The sequence below is a fragment of the Amblyomma mixtum genome, chromosome 1 (assembly GCF_055824585.1).
Source record: "Amblyomma mixtum isolate Tamu chromosome 1, ASM5582458v1, whole genome shotgun sequence".
In the NCBI taxonomy this organism is placed as follows: Eukaryota; Metazoa; Arthropoda; class Arachnida; order Ixodida; family Ixodidae; genus Amblyomma; species Amblyomma mixtum.
In genome coordinates this window covers 306,174,267-306,194,623 of record NC_143012.1, presented here as the reverse complement: position 1 = coordinate 306,194,623, position 20,357 = coordinate 306,174,267, and the positions used below count along the sequence as shown (strand labels likewise).

The following is a 20,357-nucleotide window of genomic DNA, read 5'->3' as shown; positions in this document are numbered from 1 at the left end:
CGGCGGTTGAATTTCTTTGGAGGAGAAATTCTAGAGGCTCGTGTACTGTGCGATGTCAGTGCACGTTAAAGAACCCCAGGTGGTCGAAATTTCCGGAGCCCTTCACTACGGCGTCTCTCATAGCCTTAGTCGCTTTGGGACGTTAAACCCCATAAACCAAACCAATCTTTTTATGACCCACTATAGAAAGATTGTCAGAGAAGTGGGGTCCACATTTGAAGGTATGACGGGTGCCATAGACAATCCACGAGCATGACACTTTTCTCTTGTGCCGTGCGGCCCTTTCCCAAATTGGGCAGGCCTCACAATGACCTCTAACAGCGCAGAAGCTTAGGGGATAGTGGACTTCCTTTTTTTTATTTTCGTCACATAACCTGTGTCCTTTTCATGGTCTTCATGCGAAAAGCAAATATAGTATCGATGCTCATATAGCCCACTGCGCCTTCCTTGCACATTTCTTTTTTGCAGGTCATGTTTATCATTCAGCAAAAAGCATGTTGGTATAGGTTTGGCATAGTGCAATATACTGTGAAAGCAGTCTTGACATAAAGTAAGAATTGTGTTTGTTAGCTTGAGGCGTGAGGTCAGCAGCTCTGGTCGTGGGCTTGCCTATGATTGGTGTCATGATGTGAAGGCTTTGTCTTGAGTGGCAGTAGGGTAAATGAGGTTTCCAGCTTCTTGCTCTATTGAGCCTAGCTTGTTGTTGGTACTTGTGGCAGTTCGAATTTGCCCTGACCTCTTTACTTTTTTGGCGTTATAAATCTGCAGATACTGAGTTTTACTCCAAAAGCCCGGGTATGTCTAGCGTCCAAATGGCTTCTGTGTTGTCGCCCTGCAGGCACTTGTGATCTGCCTGGAATCCGGTGACTATGTCCAGATCCGGAACAGCTTGATTGTGCTGACCAAGGTGCTGCCTCACTTTCCTGTGATGACCAACTTGGGGCAGGCACTGGAGCGGCGCATCGAGAAGATACGCCAGGAAGAGAAGGACAAAAGGCCGGACCTTTTTGTCCTTGCCACAGGGTAGGTCATGCCTCACAGTGTCCCACTGTGGCAGTTATGTGCGACGTTCTCGCTCTGTCGCCTGAATTTGTCGACCATCTTAAAAGCTTCTTCAGTGGTTCGGACTCGCTGATGATATGCAACATGTTGGTTCGCAGGTATTCTGGCCAGTTGAAGAACAAGAAACCTGACTTGATTCCAGAGCATGAATTTCACGTGAAGGACAGCAAAGAGGTCAGTGACCTTAAGCCCTTGGGTCTATGCAGTGCCTTCAGATGCATAAAAATGGGGCAAGACTGCACTCGTGTTTATTTCCAATAAAGGGAGTCGTGAAGCTGTGCTGTACTCTGAAAGATTTAACTATTGTGCAGGCGGTAATTTTTGGGTAGTGCCTTTCGGTACTGTTCGGCTATTTAGCTTGATGGTAGGTTTATTAATCGTCTGTCAGATGAAGAGCATCACCAATTCTAGAGCTAAAAGAGGGGGTATTTGCTTAAAATAGCATGCCTCATCATAGATTAAGAAACTGCTGAAGGACGGCATGAAGCAAAATCACTACTCCTAGAGATCAGAGGCATAGTGCATGCAACGTATCATGGTGTCCACTCCGTCAGTGACCAAAGGGTGCCTGCAGCTTGCAAAAGGTATACTCCTGTCCTGCTACACGCAGTCTTTCAGTAAAAATTTGCATTACAGCAGTTTTTTGCACTTCTTTATGGAACTATGACCTTCATTTGCCTTTGGGACAGCTTGGAACTCAAAAGATGTTAAGATATTTAAAGCAAAATGTGTTTGCTCATGTTTCTTTATTCACTTGTCTCGTAAATAACACCGTTTGGGTTTTGTCAGCAAGAGTTGTACACCATGTAGCGTTTGAGGGTACTGATTCTAAAATTTCAGCTTTGGCTTTTCCCTGCTTATGGTGGTCGCAGTTTCATTGCTGATGAATATGCTGTGGATATTGCTGTAGATGGAAAAGGTTAGCTCAAGTGACTGATGGCTTGTGCAAAATAATCTCCACTCGCAGCTCTGAAGTTCATGAGAACACGAGTAACGAGAAAGTCACTGCTTGCAAATAATTCCTTTTTTTTTTCCCCAACATGTTGTCGGTCACATGTGCTGTTTTTCAGCTGCAGCTCTATGTATGCATAGAATATGCTATAAAATAACGTTATCTAAGTAGTACAAAAAAAAACACCTGACGTGATGTTGCAAGAAAGTTACGTTTTTCTGCTATATTGAATGTATTCTCTTCAAGGATAGACACATGCCACTGCGGTGCTCAGTCCTGAAATACATTCAGCACATCTTTATTCCTGAATTTACATTTACTTTTAGGCACTTGGTAGGATTTGTAGACTTATCGTGTCATACACAGAAGCTTTGGATGCCCTAGGTTTAAAAGTTTGGAGATTGAAATAGCGCTGTAAAATATCCATTATAAGTTAATAACTCTATTCGTGTATTGTGCATTCTGGTTTGTAATGACTGGTTGCTTACTCTATGTAAAACGGCGAGTTGAGTGAGTTGGTACATCTTGAGAAAAAAACAGCGCAGGAACAGGGACACAAGAAAAGAAGACTTGCTCTATGTGTAGTATAAATAGAGAAAAATGCAATCAGGATTGCATTTTCGGTACCCCTGTGAAACAGCTTCATTCATTCACCCACTTATGCACAGTTTGCAAGGTGCTACAATCCATGGTGTTTAATCCTTTCTCTTTATTGCATTCCTGTATCAATTGAAGCAGTTACAGGTAGTGACTAGCCACAGCCTCCCCATGCCTGCTTCATCAAAGTGGGGCATGTACAAATGTAAATGGCTAAAGAGGAAAGTATGCAATGGTTGTAGCTTGCCAGTACTCACATGTGGGGCAGAATCGTAGAGGCTGTTGAAAAGGCTTGAAATTAAATCTCGGGACAGTGCAGCGAGCTTTGCAAAGGAAAGCGATAGAGGTAACGTTGAGAGACAGGAAGGGAGCAGAGGGAGCTAGGTAACAAATGAGAGTTAATGATGTCCTAGCCCAAGGTAACACAAGGTAACCAATGGTCCCTTAGGATAACAGGGATTCCAAGAGAAGGTAAACATGGTAGGGAGTGGCAGGGAGTCTGGTGGACAAATAAGACTGTACTATACGATGTTTGCAGGGATGGGGTGACTACATCTGGTGCAAGACTTCGCTAATTATAAGTGTTGGTGGTGGTGATGTGTGGATTTGGAAATGGTGTGTTTGCTACTGTGCTTGGGGAGGGGCATTTGTTGTCATAGGCTGAAGATGCATTGCTTATATGTTTGTACTAGGGGCGAACAACTGGCTCCACCCAGGCCAAGTCATCTGATCGTGCTCCTGTGGCTCAAGTTAGGGCTCCCACCTCCGTGCCCTCTGCTGGGAGTAAGTTTGTGTATTGTTTTCTTTTCTTTACTTCGGGCAAACTCCTCTAGTGAAGGCATTCAGGTTGGTTGTATCTGGCAACTCTAAATGCTAGCTGCTATGATACAGTGATTGTTGCCAGTTATAACAGGATTACACCACAAGAACGATCACATACACTTGTGTGCATTGTATGTCCTAAACTCTTTTAAAATCCATGTTGAGATATTATGACTGTAATCTATATATGTTATTAAATAAACCATTATATATGAATTGAAGCAGACCATAGCCAATTTTCACCCTTAATAAAGATTATGGCTGCAGGCCAGTAGCCTTCAAAGAGGAGCCTGTAGCCAACGACCAGGCATCAAAGTACAGTTGGGGACAAAAGTCTCCGGACCACGTGTTCCTCAAACGAAGCTTATAGCTCTACTATCAGACAGCGGCTGGAGACCGCACTTGGGGAGATGACAGAAATTTAACTTTTACTTCCACAAGTGTGGTCTCCAGCCGCTGTCTGATAGTAGAGCTATAAGCTTCGTTAGAGGAACACGTGGTCCGGAGACTTTTGTCCCCGACTGTACATACAATAGTTATAAATCACTAATGGTTACGTATGGTGCTAGTAATATTGGTTTAGATAGTGGCCAGCCTTGCCAGCATGACTGAGCAAAACTCTGTTGTAACAATAATATGAGGCTAAACTTATGAATAGGTTTTTCACAGTGGCATTACAAATGAACTTACAAGTCACGTTTGGGGCACAGAAAATGTAAACCACCTCATCAGAGTTGCATTGAAGGCATTTTCTGACAAAAACAATGCATTTAAATGTGCATGACACATAGTGAACACACAGAGTTTAGAGACGCTGATCGTTTTCTCGAAGCAGTTGTACATTGGAAGGAAAATCTTGCGTGAAACAGACTGTACATGGGAAAGAAAAACAGAGACAAGCACAAGGTGTTTGTTTGCACTTGCCTGTGTTTTTCTCTCGTAAGCCCCATCCGTTTCGTGCAGAATTTTTCTTGCAATGGTCATTTATCTAGCTGTCCCAACAGTCTGCATTATTTAACCTTGTATTGGTTGTCACTTCTTCGGTGGGACATAGGGTGGTGCTGGTATTTCATTGAACAAGCATTCATAAATGTTACACAGAATGCATAACACTTATGCAGCACTGAATATAGTAATAAGATGCATCTGTGGAGTTTGAGGGTGCGATGCAGGTTGTGGCCTGGTTCTTTCATATTGAGGAGCTTTTATGTGAAAGTCCTACTGGTTTTCAAGCCACCTGCTGTTGTCGCAAACTTTTCTTGTTGCTGTTCTCACTTCATTTGGTGTTTGTACTATGTTCACAGACAGTGTTCTCATTCTCTTTGCTAGGTGCAGAGAGCCAAAAGGAGAGAAAAGTGGAGTCTGTTACGAGAGCGTCACCTCAGCCCAGCGGTCCCGTGACATCCAAGTCAACCAACTCAAATTCCATTGCCTCTGGAGGCAACAACAGTGGCAGCAGCAACTCCACAGTAACCAAGATGAGCTCGTCAACAGCGCGGAGAGAATCCAGCCGGTATAAAACTATCCTTAGCCCTGAGCTTTGACTTGAGCTCTTGTGGGAAATTTTGTTGTTTCCTGTCATGCGTGATTTTTTAAAGCATTCATACACTGCAAGACTGGATACTATGTGTACTAATACTAGTACTGATAGTAAGATTTGCTATACAGTAAAAGCTCGTTAATTCGACACAGACGGGACCGCGAAAAATTGTCGAATTATCCGAATGTCGAAATAACGAATGAACAACAAAAAAGAAACAATGTTCACCGCAACAGGAGGTACCTTTATTTGGCAAAGAAATCTGTGATCATCGTCTGCTTTTTCGAGCGAATTTGAGTGACTACAATAGCTCTAACAGCTGCCAGATGCTCCGCGGCACAGCAACGTCAGGGATTTTTTCACAGAAGTCCTCCTGCACGGACAAGGCTTCTGCGGCTTCTTTCACCGTGCACTTCGGCAATTGGGACAACTGCTCACAATTGTCACCCTCCGACGAATCGTCATTGGCAGCGCCTGTCGCTTCTTCAATTATTTCATCCTCGGTCAGCTGACAGGACACAAAGGCGAGTCGCGCAGGCACTGCGCGCTACCCACTCGAAATCAGCGCAGTAAACACACTGGCAAAGCGCGCAATTACCGAAAAAGGCGCCGCCTTGAGGTTAAATAACCGCGATCATAGCTGCAAAAACACTCAGACAACGACACACGCCAAAACAAGACTTGCTGTCGACAGGGTTCAGTGGACGCCACCAACACGACTGCTGCGACACAACAAACCACAAAGAAAGACTGTAGCGCTCGAGACGAGGACACAGCGAAGACGACAACGTCTCGAGCGCTACAGTTTTTCATCATGAGCAACCAACTCGCCCAAACATCCACCCTCACAAAGAAAGACGCCAGCCACTTAGGCCGCCGCTAACTTCACTTCCCTCGCCCTCTCTCACGCTGCTGATGACGATGACAATACGGATGGCCTATCAACCATACAGTAGCGCTGCTCGTGGCAGTGTTTTTTCTTTTTGCTCTCGGCGCACCGGCCTGGCGGGCTGCGGAGTGAAGTTGAATTAACCGACGCATGGCCAAATTTGTTCGAATTAATGAGAGTTTCGCCCCATAGACTCCTATGTATAATTGTAGGGACCTCGTGTGCGCCTCGAATTATCCCGTTTTCCGAATTAACGGGGGTTGAATTAACGAGCTTTCACTGTAATAGTACTACTATTGCTTAACTCTTGCACCTGCCTGCAGTGGCCAGCTGTGCACATGGTACGCCATTCTTCAGGGCAGTTGAGTGGTTTCATGCGACCGGTATCTTTGCTGGTCTGACTGATTTGTGCATCAACATTATCCTTCCGTGCTCTTGTTGCTGCTTGACTTGAAGCATGCACTTTCAGTGATGGTCCAAAGCTTCAGTTGGGAGTGAATTGAAAGGGAAAGGCCAGGTCCACACTGAACACGCAAGTGGAAAGTTTTCCAGCTGCTCCACTTCATTATATCCCTCCCCCCCCCCCCCCCCCACCCCCCCACTTTTTTTTTCGGTGTCAGGTCAGTCAACAAGGACAGCAGCAGTGATGGCCATGACAAGGTCTCTGCAGCCTTGGCTGACCGGAAAAGCACCTCTTTGCAACACGATGACTCCAGGCTATCTAAGGATGATGTGCACAAGAGTGACCATTGGTCAGAGCCCAGTGAAGGTTAGTAGAAATGTATACTTTTTCTCTAGTACTCGCCGCAGTGGCTCAATGGCTTTGGCGTTCAGCTGCTGATCTTAAGGTCACGGGTAGGGTCCCTACCACAGCGATTGTATTTCAGTGGAAGTGAATTACGAAAATGCCCAAGCTGTGGACTCTGAGGGTGCAGACACTGCACGAAGAGGGCTTTTCGGGTGTGAGGTCTTGTCTCAGTGGTGGGTCAGAGTAGAGGATTTTTCATAATGCTGCTTTTATTTTTTATTTTTTGGAGTGCAGCTCCTAAGAGCCCATTCCTGGCTTGTGCATTGTCGTCGGCATAACGAGCAGAGCTACACCAAAGTGAAGAATACGGCGAAGGATGAAGTAGGGCTATAAAAATTGGTTTTGGGGAAATGAAATGCGCAGAAACTGTCTCGCACCTCAACCGCACCGTGAGGGAAGGTGGGAGTGAAAGAAGGAAGATAAAGATGCTGTAGTGGAGGGCTGCAGAATAATTTTGACCACCTGGGAATCTTTAACACGCGCTGATATCGCTTAGCAAACGGGCACCTTATCCATCGAAATGCAGCCACAGCAGTTACTCTGGCTCACTAGCCAAGTGCCATAACCACTGAGCCAACTTGCTGGGTGAGCAGAACAATAGCAAAGGGAATTCACAAACGAAAAGGCGCTGGAGGGGTAGCGGCGGAAAAGAGAAAGGCAGAAGCGTATGATAGAAGTTGGAGGAAGGGGTTAATGCTAGACAGGCAAGAAAAGTAGCACTCAGTTTGCACCGGCTGTTGCGTAAACGAATGCAGTGGATGTGGTAGCAGGCAGATACCCCCTCAACCCCTCCGTTACAGACTCTCAGGTAGCACACATTGAAGGGTTTGTGAAAAACAGCGCACTGCCTTGTCCATGTACGTTGATTCCTTGTGCAAGGATTGTGGGCCTCTTAATTGCAGCACAGGTTCTTGGCTGAGTAGGTTTGAATCAGTGTAAGGTCTACCACAAAACTGCTAGTTGCAACTTGAGCCAGCCATGAGCCAGTAGTCGAACTGTCAACTGGTGCATACATGAGCATCTGTAGGGGCGATTTGTGGAGTGCACGCTGTTTAACAGCAGGCTGCTCTGTATGTGGGCCATGCGCTTTGTGACCTGCTTCAAACGAAGACTCATCCTTTGCGGCTTCAGCTTTCTTCCTTGAAGCACGTTGCAATGTGTTTGTTTAGGGAGCAACAAACACGGAAGAGGAGGAGGACAACCGGGCATGGGTTGCACCGCACCACTCTACGCCACTGAGGGGAGCGTTCATTCAGTGGGATAGTTTAGAGGCCTTGTGCGAAAAAGCTGCACTCTTAAGGATAGCTCAAGTGTCGTCCAAGTTTTCTGCCTTGGTATGTCGAGAAATCAAGCTGCGCTCAAATTTCGCAGTAGGGAATACCGTAATCATCGTTAAGAGCTCGGCTCAGGTTTCCCGGTCGAAGACACTGTGGGCGTACTTTGTGTACTTGTGTTCACCTGCTTTGAATTGGTGTCGCTTCATTGGACCCCTCCTGTGCTGTGCACCCCTTCCAGAGCACAAGCGGCGTCGGCTGGACACGGTGGGGAACAGCGTGGCCTCATCGGGCAGCAGCAGCAGCGTTAGCACCAAGGTAGGAGGGGGCAGCCCACGGGGGGACAGTGCTACTAGTGGTGGCCGCTCCTCCTCCTCCTCCCAGCAGAGCCCCAAGGTGGTCGACGAGCCCTCGAGCAGGGGGGCCTCTGGTGACGACCTGCGCTCCTCGTCGTCCGAGAAGTGGGCCCACCCCAAGGACCCGCACGAGGGCGACAAGGCCAAGGTGAAGAAGGGCAGCCGCAAGCGGGACCACTCGGAGGAGAGCACCGTGGACGGCGGAAAGCGCAAGAAGGACGAGGATGGCCCCTCTGGTAGGCCTCTCTCAGTGCAAGGTGTACTGTGCAAGCATTAGACACTTACGGGCACTCCTTCTTTTTCGAAAATGGTACCAAAATGGTCACTCAGTACCTGTGCTGCTTATCTGTCAGCAAACCAAAAAGATATCCTTTGGATGAGCACTACTAGCCTCTGTTCTCTATCAGATGGTTGCAAAATCTCAAAATTGAATTTCCTGACAAAATAAAGTCTCATCCCATCTTAGGGTCTTGAAATGGTGAGACAATGTGAAAATTTGCATTTCTCAAAAATGGAACTTTCGGGTTCAATATACCGTCGTATACCTACCTACAATTTTCAAGGTCTAATTCGACCTCTTAACTACTAAAACAATTTGTTTTTAATGCCTCTGTAGCACCGAAATGGTGATTCGGAGCAAAATGCGGCAGAACTTCACGCCCTTCACTTCCTGCAACCGTGCCCCTGATGGCCACCATCTTGGTCCTTTTTTAAAGTTGGTGCTCTTCCCTACATGCTAGTATTACTTACTATTGTGAAGTCCTTTTGGAATATCCGCTTTCCGCCGTTTTCTGAGGCCTTTACAACGACCTCGAAATGGCTGGTGCATGCACTTCAATGCGATTTTCCTAATTTTGCGTTTTTTGCCAACATGACCAGCCTTGACGAAGTTTTCATTATTTTACGGTGCCATTTCATTTAATTTATGCCGAGGAATTTAGATACTGGACTAAGTTATGTAGCTATGCTATTTTTTTTTGTGTGTGTGTGGCTGAGTCTAAATATGAAATTATGTGAACATTAGTGTCGCCTAGTTATATTTCATAATTATGGTGCTTCAACACAGTTGAACATTTTTATGGGATGTACCTTAATAACAATATAAATAGTATAGCTCCGCATAGCAGATCTTTGGCTGCGTCTCCATTTCAGTTGGAGCCAATTAGTATTGACGGAGAGTGTCTTAACGACCCATAAGTGTCTAATTAGGCTTCAGTTGTTTCCCAGGGAACTGATTGATATATACTGAAACTAATTATAATTTTGAAGGAAGATAATTACAATTTTCGTTTTAAGATCTGTATCTCCCTTTAAGCCTAACACACAATGCCAGAAAAAGCACAAGCTGGACTCGTCAGGAGCCAGAAATGACTGTCTCTTTATGTTGGGCCTGGCTTATCCAAGTCCGCCTTGGTTTAAAGAGCAAACTTGACTTAGTGAAACCAGAAAGAGCCTAGCAGCGGAACCTTGTTTGTCGCAGGTCTGGCGTAATGGTGCCAAGGAAAGTTCTGTGAAATAACATCAAACTGGCTGGCTGCCTGTGGAGTAGAAACCTGTCAGATTAGTGCAGCTGAGCTGCATAATTCATGCACAGAGGTCTCGCATGACATGTAGCATTCATGTTGGACTCTGTGCGACGAAGTCTGTTACCGTAGTGCCAGGTAATGCTGTCAGCTGCAAACACTTCATCCATGCACCTACTTTCAGCAACAAGGTAGAGAGCAATCTGTGTTCCATTTAGATTCATTGCTAGTGAATGCTTGCACAGTCTAGAACATATACATCGAAGGAATGTTATGCTGTTAACAAAGGTCGCTGTCACATTCCTAAATCTCGAGAGGTGGCCTGATCTTGCCTTGTTTCCTCATTCCTGCCTGCAGCCAAGAGCTCGAGCAAGCGCAATGGGGAGGATGCTAAGGAGAAGGATCGCTACCGGAGGGTGAGGCAGTCGCAGTCTTTACAAGGGCTGCCTTGTGACCAGCCACTCTCCTCCCTCCAGGAAGAGACGTCGCCCAAGGTCCGCGGGGAACGGAGAGCTGACCGTGATGACAAGAAGCAATATCCTTGCTCTGACTGCAGTACCAACATACTGTGTGTTGTAGGTGGATGCTTGGTGGGCACTGTGGGGTCAGTCTGTGCACAGACTAGAGAATTTTACGATAGGTGGCCCTGCTACTTACTGTGAGGGGGGGGAATCAACTGTGCAAACACCAAAGTCAGCAGGGTCAATTAACATATTTACTCGCGTAATTTGTTCACTTTTTTCCCAAAATTAATGTTTCAAAAGGGGGCGTTCAAATTGCGTGGAGATTTCGCAAACCAGTTCTAAAAAACTCAAGGTCATAATGCGGAATGTGCACGGTGTAATGCCGCATGTAGTCTACCCCGCAACTCGCGCCCCTCAATGGCACAAAAACACAAAAATAAAAGTTGACTTCAAATATAAGTGGACGCATAATACCCCCCCCCCCCCCCCCCTCCCCACACACACACACACACGCGCGCGCGCGCACACACCCTCGCCCACGCGCACCCTCACCTCGGATCCACATTATTTAGTTCCCCGTGTGGTGGCATGAGGACGCGTGTGCAGCTCAAAGCAATAAACGCAGAACAATGCAGTCGCAAAGCCACCAGTCGGAAGGAAACAACGGCAAACGGCTTGGTAGTTTCGGATTCTAGTGCGGCACATGCTCCGGAGGTTACTGGAAGTTTGCAAACAGCTTGGTAGTTTCGGATTCTAGTGCGGCACATGCTCCGGAGGTTACTGGAAGTTTGCAAACGGCTTGGTAGTTTCTGATTCTAGTGCGGCACATGCTCCGGAGGTTACTGGAAGTTTGCAAACGGCTTGGTAGTTTCGGATTCTAGTGCGGCACATGCTCCGGAGGTTACTGGAAGTTTGCAAACGGCTTGGTAGTTTCGGATTCTAGCGCAGCGCACACTTTGGAGGTTACTGGAAGTTTGCTCTCGCAGCAGTTAGTGCGGCAAAGCAACCGCCGGTGCGAGCGAGCCAGGCAAATGATGTGCAATTGACTTTTTCTTACCAGGAGCAATTTACAAGCATTACCAACTTTTTTTTTGACACCACTGACTCACCTTTCGCAGCCGCACTGGCGACACGGCCGCTTCGATCTTCTCAAACCTGTCCTGCTTGCATCTGCATGCATGCTGGTGTGCTTGTGCAGCAGAGAGCGCTAAATATGCAAGTAAAAATTTTGTTTTAAAAAGTTCTGGGTAAAAATTTTCGGGGTGCGCAAATTATACATGGGTGCAAGTTACGCAAGTAAATATACGGTAATATGGTGGTGCCAGTCATTAACTTTTATCCTCTGAAGCCGACCTTTGATGAAGGGCAATCATTTTGAATGATGCTTTTAATTCTATAGTGTTAAAGGTACTGTTCGATGGAAGACCCATAGTCGGCGGCGTACTAATAGTTTTGCTACTCAGCTTATATGGTGTAAGTGGCACACACACATCACACATGTTTGTCTTCACTTAGACTCTTTAAAACTTCATTGCAAAATTCTATTCAAAATTCACTTTCTCTGTTTAAATATATTTGCTGCTGTTACATAGGTAAAAGAAAAAAAGTGGCCAGTGAAACGTTTGTTTGCAACACAAGTACTTTTTTTTTTTGCCATTTTTGTGAAATGAAGATGGTCAGCCTGCTACACATGTCTGCTAACTTTGGTCCCTTGATGTGTATGCAGTTTAAACAGGCTACCATTGGCAGCTAAATTGGGTTTATCTGTGTGTAGGCTACCCAGGATCATTTGTGCATTTGGAAAGACTCTGAGCATTCTTATGCAGGAATGTGGTGCAGTAAAGTTTCGGGGCAGTTTTGCGTACAAGTCATTTGTTTTCTGCTATAATGCATAATAGAAGTTATCTAACATGGGTCAGCATATGTTGTTGGTATATCTTTGCTGCAGCATGCTATGAACGCTTTATTGAAGTAGTCTTTGAATGTAGAGATTTTTTTCTTCCTTAACATGTCTTACTCATCGTTCCGGTAGCAGCAGCTCCACATCTGCTAAGAAGAGGTCATCATTCTAGCTGCCCTGTCCCAGCTGAAGACTGAATTTGCTTCATCACTGGTTGCCGTGTTGCACTCTCAAGCTGCCGATCGGCCACCCGTCCTCATCATGTCCAAGAGTGCCTGTACAGATAAACACAAATCATAACAAAAGTCATGTCATTGTGTTAGCCTTGTGCAGCTCTTCATGTTGACTGTTTCATCCGTCATCTCCTGGCCTGTTACTGTACAATAAAATCATTATTGTGCCAGGAAAGAGAATTTTGTTAGTGGACTGACATTTGGCATGTCTTGTGTGTGCCTGTTCCTGTTGTTGGCACACAGGAAGGAACTGTCCTCTTAGACCTGTTGTGCACTCTGTGTACGGTGGGGCCTTGGGAGCACATTGTCAATAAAACTGCCCTAGTAAGCTCTAAAATCAGTCAAATTGATTGGTGCATACTTAGATTCTTCTTTTTAGGGTTTTGTATTTGTTCAGAAATTAAGAATGTTTTTTGTATGTGATAATTGGATGCTAATTGGGTGCCCCTTGAAACCATGCAGTTGGTGCTGTTCTTCTATTGAAGTTGAATCTTTAAGCACTCATTTTTGCATTACTTATGGCTCTCCTGAAAGGCATTGCATGCATTGCAGGTCCGGCCAACCACTGCTGTATGGCACTGCTAATTTAAGCGGCAGTAACCTTCTGGTTGGGGCTAGATCAAGTTTCCTTAATATTGGAGAAGTATGAACAGGGAGGTATTTGTGTAGCATGCAGGTGTAGTGGACGAAACATTAAACTTTTACTACTGGTATACTGTAAAGCTATATATCCAGATCTTAAGGAGTATGTGGTTAGCATTCTAGCAGCTTTAGATTTTAGGGATTGAAAGCAAAATTATCTCGGCTGTAGAGACTGCTAGAAAATGTGCTGGTGGCACTGAAGCAATGGCAAAATTGTAGAAACCACTGTAGTAGTAGCGCTTCTGAAGATTGGCTTTTAATGGGTAAATGTGGAAAAGTACAAAATAGATAAAATGAACACTTTTATTTACGTGGATTACAATTTTATTTCTTGCGTTATCAACAATCCTGGGTACCAGAGCTAAAGGTAAGACTGCCTGAAGGGGCTCTGGGCACCATATAAAGGTACAAATTACCAGGATATGTTCACAGCAACACTGTGGCCTGATGTTTACAAAAGTATAAATGTATGTATACTAAACATGAACCAGTGTGTCTCGCCAATCGGAATCATTGAGACGAATGTAAAGTGCCAACAGTCGAAAGAAAATGAAGTAACAACACTTTTAAATGTACAAACACTTTTGAAATCCTGAAGTACGGAGTTCATTGATATTAACCGGAACAACATAGGAGGTCATCTGAATACTATAGTTCTTGCGTGAGGAGTGACAGTGTGTGTCTGAGGTATTGTGCATCAGGTTTTATGAATTTTGCATTAAAAGAAATCAAGTTTGTTTTTATTTTCTTGTAAACAAACACAGCAGAACTGAGGTGAAATCGTGTCTTCTAAACGAAGTATGTCTTGCGCAAATAAGGTAGTGTACCATCGTGAATCCGTAGACAATAAATGGTGGCACAACTAGAAGTGTGGGTACTCTCCGCCATCCTGATTCAAGGGGGATGCCAGCAGTTCTTTGGAGTTGGTTGGTAACAACTTTATTCATAGTCCTGCAGAGCTTTCGCCGACGGGGCCTTAGGTCTCCCACGTGGGGACGTCGAGGCGCTGCCTCGCCGTCGCCTCGCGGGCCTGCTGGACGGCCCAGAGTTGGTCCCCGAGGCTGGGGCTGCGCAAGGCAGTGACTGCATAGTTTTTGACTAACTTTTTAATAAGATCCGGGATATATATTTGTTCAGAAATTTGAAATGCTGTGTAAGAATGGTTCTTGCTTTGCGGTGCAGTAAATTGGAAGTGTTTGTTAGTTTGGGTTCGAGAAGCGTGCAGCTTTGTCTCAGTAGAGCACATTTTTTCTACTGGTATTGTAGCTGCAGAATGATGACAGAAGAACGCAGTTGCTGTTATGGCTAACTTTTTGCTTGGTTTAAAACCTTCAAAATTCCAGTATATAGAGGAGGAAGCATACTTCAGTCAGTTTTCCTTCATTTCATCACATACGGGAAGCACCAAGGAAGTAGTGGGGTTGATAAGTTTATGGGGTTTCATGTCCCAAAGCGATTCGGGCTATGAGGGACGCCGTAGCGGACGGCTGCTGATCATTTCGACCACCTATGGTTCTTTAACATGCATTGACATAGCGCAGTAGATGGACCTTTAGGATTTCGCCTCCATCGAAATGAAACCTCCGCGGCCGGGATCGCACTCGTGTCATTCGGGTCAGCAGCCGTGCACCATAACCACCGAGCTACTGCAGCACGGCTTCCGAGGAAATGTATTTCGAATTGTTTCGATTTTTTGGAATGTTTCTTAGCGTACATAGCGTTCTTTAGTTGCAGCACTTTCGTGATCAAGGCGGCCTGCGCACGTGCAATGCGACAGCCATCGCGTGCGTTAGAGCACCACTGTGTATACCTGTTTAGCTCTGAGGGTGCTAGGCACCGAGCCGATACCATTGTTCAACGGCTATTAACTCTATGTTCAACGGTCTTGCTTCTAGGCTCCGGTAAATACTGTGCTAGCCCATTTCGCATGTGCCCTTCAAAGAGTCCCACTCCTAATCAATATGGCACGAAGATTTGTTGGAGTTTCTTTCCTGGTGATCTGAGACAGCTGCTAAGAGGTAGTGTACGAAAGCTGCTGTTAGCAACAAATTCAAACTCTGGCTACGTTGTCGAAACAACTTTTCGAATATAAATCGGGTTCGAATGGAATTTTCAAGCAGTTGATTCATCTCGAATCGTAGTTGTGCAGGAAAGAGGATGAGCCTAGATTAGATGCACGAGGGCAGTAAATATGGCGTAAAGTCATCTCGGAAACACTGCTTTCGATGAGCGGTTGGTTGCAGTCTACTTGAACTAGTTTTATTTCGGCGAGGCAAACTAGTTAAAACGACAGGCTTGGCCACTCCGCTTGAGTGCTACCACAGCGCTACTGTGGTGCAGTAAGCTGTGGCCATAGAGTTAATACAACCAACTGGCTGTGGCAATGCGTTTTGTCAGAAACGAAACCATCTTAATTTCTAGTCAACAAATCTTCACAGTAAAGTTACTGTAATGTTTCTGTGAATTGTATATTTATAAAAATTGTTTTGCTAACAAAATTTACTTTACTTTGTGGACTTTTATAAAGGGAAGTTCAGATGACTAAAGTTGTCATTTTCTTTTTAGCCAACACAAGCCGAGTCGTGGTGTGCACATGAATGGTGTCGAAAGTTAGTTTTGATGAGTGCCGTCCGGTCTTCTTACTTGTAGACCGCAGATATCTCTTGTTTAATGTCCAACTGTATGATTCTCGCGGCTTAAGCGACCTTTATCGATATTATTTTTTCTATTTATTCTTACTTTTCGTGCCGCCAGCGCAGTAAACATGAATCAACGTGCAGTATCGGTAAGCACGTCGTCCCGGCTGAAACTTTTCCTGCCCTTCTAATTTTCGTCTCCCACTTTCTAGACTTTGCTGAAGTTGACAAAGAGGGCATCAAACATTCAAGTTTCCAGTGCGCGATCAATTATGAAGTACCATGAGCCGGAATATCTCCAGGTAAAGATCTTTGCTGTAATTAAAAAGATCGATCTCTGAAACCACTCCTGCTTTTCTCGTCTTGTGCAGTACTTGAAGCCCCCTCTGCCAGTGTATGAAGGCTTTGTTAATGTCCAGCTTAAAGGATACGACTTCACCGTCCTCGAGAACAACGCCAAGAAAGTGGCTAAAATAGCTTCAATGTTGGGCATTAAGGTCTCTGAATGGTAAGGTGCCATTTTGACCTTTGGCTGTTTAGTGGAGTGGGTTGTTATAAGTGCGAACTACCACATTTTTGGCGTTTGAAATTTGTTACTATTCTCTTACAGTTGGGCCACACCCTTGGAATCGATGGCAATATCGACGTACAAACCACAGAGCACTATAGTAGAAGACACATACAAGTTGAATGTTTACGAGCGAAATATCCAGGTAACCGTTTCTAAGCTCTACTTTGTATCCAAGAAACGTCAAAGGTCATTTTGAATACTCTGAAATGCTAAGAATTTTCTGTCATTAGTCTCATAAACGCGTGCATTCATGGGTGTGGACTGGGTAGTGGTTTTGCGGGAATATGTGAACTGTGGCGTTTTGGCTATGGGAAAACATGGTTCGCAGCACCGTCATGGTGTCATTTTTGTTCACTCCTTTAATTTTGTAATGTTTCCCAAATTAGATAATATTTACACAATACGCGGATGCTGGCTAAGCAGCACCCGCATATTTCTCCCGTTTTAGTGAAGTGTCGTTCTTGCTCAGTACAAAGCATTATGCCAAAGTGCAACAGGCCAGAGACGTGACAACGGTAACAGTACACTCCCTCACTAGAACACCCACCCTCAAGCCCACTCGATTCACGCCCACAGATTGCACGTTTTTCAGGGCACCTGATTCCTTTGCCCACATGCGAATGGTATGCGTTTCCCAGAGCGCTTCATGCGTTGATTCCTTCGACCTGGTCCTCACTCATTCATTTTCCCCGAAACGTTCGCATCTGTTTCCTCCACTATTATCTGTCTCGCGCGGATCTCCCCTCCCTTCTTTCCTTCTGTACCCTGCCCCACTGAAGGAAAATGAATAAGTGGAGATCCTCAGTTCAACATGTGATCATGTCATTCGCCACACCGAATATACCAGTAGGCCTGTCTGAATCGCTTGAAGCATGTACAGTGAGTCTGGGGGCCATCTGTTTGACAGCGCCTTGGGCCAAGCCCGGCGGCCAGAAGGGGAGCGACTTCAACAGAGGTCGGGAAAGGGTGGTCGTGCTCGTTCTCCCCTCCTTGCATGCACAAGTCCCGCAATATTCTAAAATGGCTGTTCGGGCTTGTTGGTCAGTGATCATGGTTAAAGAATGCAGCGCGAAAAGGGCAAACGAAGAAGTGGACAGGACTGGCGCTGACTACTACCAACACATTTATTCAAAGAAACGAGCAGCTTTTATGATGCCATCCAAGACCCAGATAAAGCAGCAGGCGTGGGAAATCTATCTAACAGTGATACACAGCATTGCACACAACATGGAAGAAACAGCACATCGAGGCGACGCAACGTCACCCCGGTACCTAAAAACTGCATGACTAAATGACCAGGAAGAGCCAAAAATAAACGAGTAACAAAAAAAAAAAATGAATGATCGTCTATTGCTGTCCACTCATCGTGAAGCAATTGGCAGAAACAAAGAACAGAAGCCAAAATAAAACAATACCGCAAAACTGTAAAAGTCGAAGCAAAGCAGAGTCAAAGAGACGCCTGCTGCTTTATCTGGTCACGTGGGTCTTGGATGACATTATAAAAGCTGCTCGTTTCTTTGAATAAATGTGTTGGTAGTAGTCAGCGCCAGTCCTGTCCACTTCTTCGTTTGTCCTTGTCTTTTCGCGCTGCATTCTTTAACCGCAATATTCGAAGGACCCGGTAGTGGTGAACAATTAGCGTGAAGTTCCACTCTGGGCTGACCGTAGTACGTGCTCTGGCTGCGCGGCGGCAGGTGTCGGAGCTCTCCGGAGTGATGGCGCCCATCTTCGTGGAGGCCGCCCAGGCGGTCCTGGCTGAGGGCGTCCGGATGAGTGTGCACAGGCACCTGCCCGAGCACGAGGAGATCCGCTACGTGCCCGACCTGGAGCTGGAGGAGCTGCAGCGGCAGCTGGAAGAGATCGTCAACCCGCCCGCGTCGCAGCACGGAAAGAAAGCTTTCTGACGTGCGCCGCCCCTTCAGTGTTGTAAATAAACCGTAGATGTTCACTGTTCGAGGCGGTGATTTTCAGTAATTGGTCAACGCCGTCTCTGATGTGCTTAGGCCGGTCCGCGGAAACTGTACTGGGCTTTTTCTTTACATATGCTACACGAAGGTGAAGAGTGGGGGCGTGCTGTTCATGTTGCACGCCTTTTCCACGAGAACACGCGTCTACCATGTGCTTTGCAGGCACCGTTTTGCGATGCTCAGTGTGTGGATTCGGCGGCGTGGCATTGTTTCTTCGTACGTGCGTGCGTACCTCTGTGTGTGCGGTAATCTGTAATCTGTTTTTGCTGTACATCATGGCAGTGCGCTTGCGAGCGTATACATGCGCCGTGTAGACGTAATATACAGGGCGTCCCAGCTAACGTGAGCTAGGGCGGGGTGACAGTCATATTTATTAATAAAATTTTAAAGGCGTAGGCTAAACGCCGCAATTAAACACCTGTATATCGTAAAAGAAAGTCCCAAATGACGCATTTTCTGAAAGACCTTTTTTGTCCAGTAGTTTCCTGCCGCGCTGTGGAAAAAAACGCGCGAAACACCAGAGGGGAAGAATAGAGGCATTTTAGCATAGCGCGTACCGCTACCGCATGCCGATGTTTGGTGCAGACGAGCGCGCAGCTAGCAGGCAGCTGGCGCTGCCGACCTGCGCATGCGCAGTGGCGGCGCGCGGTAAGCGGTAGGAAGGCATGCAGTTGTATGGAGGCTCCATAGGTAGTGGTACGTGCTGTACTGAATGTCTCTAATGTTGCCAGAACTAGAGCGCCGACTTGTGGCCGACTTGCGCCACAGCTGCGCATACGGAGCTGTGGCGAGGCGAGAGTCACGTGATTCGTTAGCTGAGTCACGTGATTAGCTGCACGCCACGCGCGCAGCTGTGGCGAGGCGTGGCGGAATACGTGAATGACGTCAGAGCCAAGTCTCCGCTCCTCCTAATTTGAAGGTCAAATTTCATAGGCACCTGACCTTCAGCTTTGCATGGGAGGAGTAGAGCTTTCGCTCTAAAAGAATAAAATATGGATGCCTTTTAGAGTCCACCTTTGCGTGCAGACACTCGGTCTAGCAGAAGGAGCGTTTTCTTGCGCGGCTTCGGGGACATGGGCGAAGCACCGTGCTGGAGTGAGCCGGAAGCGACGAAAACGAATCGGCGCTCATGCTGCGCTCACCAAATGGGAAACATTAAATAGCTTGGTGAGCGCGGAGGCTGAGATTTTTTTTTTTTTCGCACACTTGGCATAAAGGCATAATTTGGGTTCGTTATATAGTAAAGGAAATCATGTAAGGTATTTTCATGCAGGAACGGGAGAAGGCTCCTGATTTTATTTTTTCGGTCAGCCACTTGGAGAAATCCTCCCTTGTCGTCGTTAGTCCCACTTCCTGTGAAATCCGTGTCCTTGAAGCATTTGTTCCTGAACAAGTCCACAGCAGTTGGCGAGCATCCACCTCTGCAGCCTGTGTGGAACACCTCGTGCAAGTGGTGTGTCCTGCGTCCTTTGATGAGGCAGTCTGTGCTGCTTGCGCTATCAACGAGCTGGTGACGTGATTATGAAAAACTGAGAAGGGCGAACTTTTTACGGTTTCTGTTGGGATAGAGGTCTCTTTCCAAAGACCCGGCCATGCTGGCCTAGCTAAAGGCACGGCCGTTTCACAAAATGAGCAACAGCACGAAATAACATGTGATCTGTTATTACGTCACATGAGTAGTAACACAAGGTCCAGATACTACATTTTTTTTTTTTCACTTCAGCGTTTCATAGGCTAATAACACCTCTAGAGTCGTAAGGTTTCTTAAAGGGACAGCAGACTGTGTAAAGAAAATTAGATCAGTTGCCTTTAGCTTCATACACTTAAACCGCCGAAGTTTTAATGCGCTAGCAACAGATGGATCACTAGCGAAAAAGTCGTTGCGTGCGCTGGTGAAGCTCGGAGTAATCGGGATATTAACTCTATGAACTCAGATAAGCTCGATGCAAAGTCGCACCAGCTGTAGCCAATCGGGGAAGCGTTGTGCCAGCTGTAGCCTTTGGTTGGTTGGCTCATGGAGTTTAACGTCCCAAAGCGACTCAGGCTATATTTCCACCACTTGGGGTTATTTAACGTGCACTGACATCGCACAGTACAGGGGCCTCTGGAATTTCTCCTCCA

The 20,357-nt window shown here is 46.1% G+C and overlaps 2 protein-coding genes across 5 annotated transcripts in view; both read left to right on the top strand.

Moving 5' to 3' along the window:
- Positions 1-12,600, top strand: part of tho2 (THO complex subunit 2-like protein) — a 52,087-nt gene extending 39,487 nt beyond the window's left edge. The window contains exons 28-36 of one of the 4 annotated variants that reach the window (XM_089566765.1): positions 839-1,023; positions 1,161-1,236; positions 3,304-3,394; positions 4,763-4,946; positions 6,483-6,631; positions 8,186-8,262; positions 8,332-8,536; positions 10,181-10,358; positions 12,305-12,600. In XM_089566765.1, the coding sequence (XP_089422891.1) occupies positions 839-1,023; positions 1,161-1,236; positions 3,304-3,394; positions 4,763-4,946; positions 6,483-6,631; positions 8,186-8,262; positions 8,332-8,536; positions 10,181-10,358; positions 12,305-12,359 (1,200 nt within the window). In that variant the 3' untranslated portion in view covers positions 12,360-12,600. Of the gene's footprint in view, positions 1-838; positions 1,024-1,160; positions 1,237-3,303; positions 3,395-4,762; positions 4,947-6,482; positions 6,632-8,185; positions 8,537-10,180; positions 10,359-12,304 lie in introns of all 4 variants that reach the window. The other 3 variants (XM_089566764.1, XM_089566763.1, XM_089566762.1) reach the window with 3 other exon arrangements.
- Positions 12,601-15,634: 3,034 nt separating this feature from the next.
- On the top strand, positions 15,635-18,222 carry mRpL48 (mitochondrial ribosomal protein L48). Its single transcript, XM_089566761.1, has 5 exons — positions 15,635-15,847; positions 15,911-16,000; positions 16,070-16,206; positions 16,309-16,411; positions 17,964-18,222. Exons 1-5 carry the CDS (start codon positions 15,827-15,829, stop codon positions 18,171-18,173), a joined length of 561 nt encoding a protein of 186 aa, XP_089422887.1. The 5' UTR covers positions 15,635-15,826; the 3' UTR covers positions 18,174-18,222.
- The last annotated feature ends 2,135 nt before the right edge of the window (positions 18,223-20,357 follow it).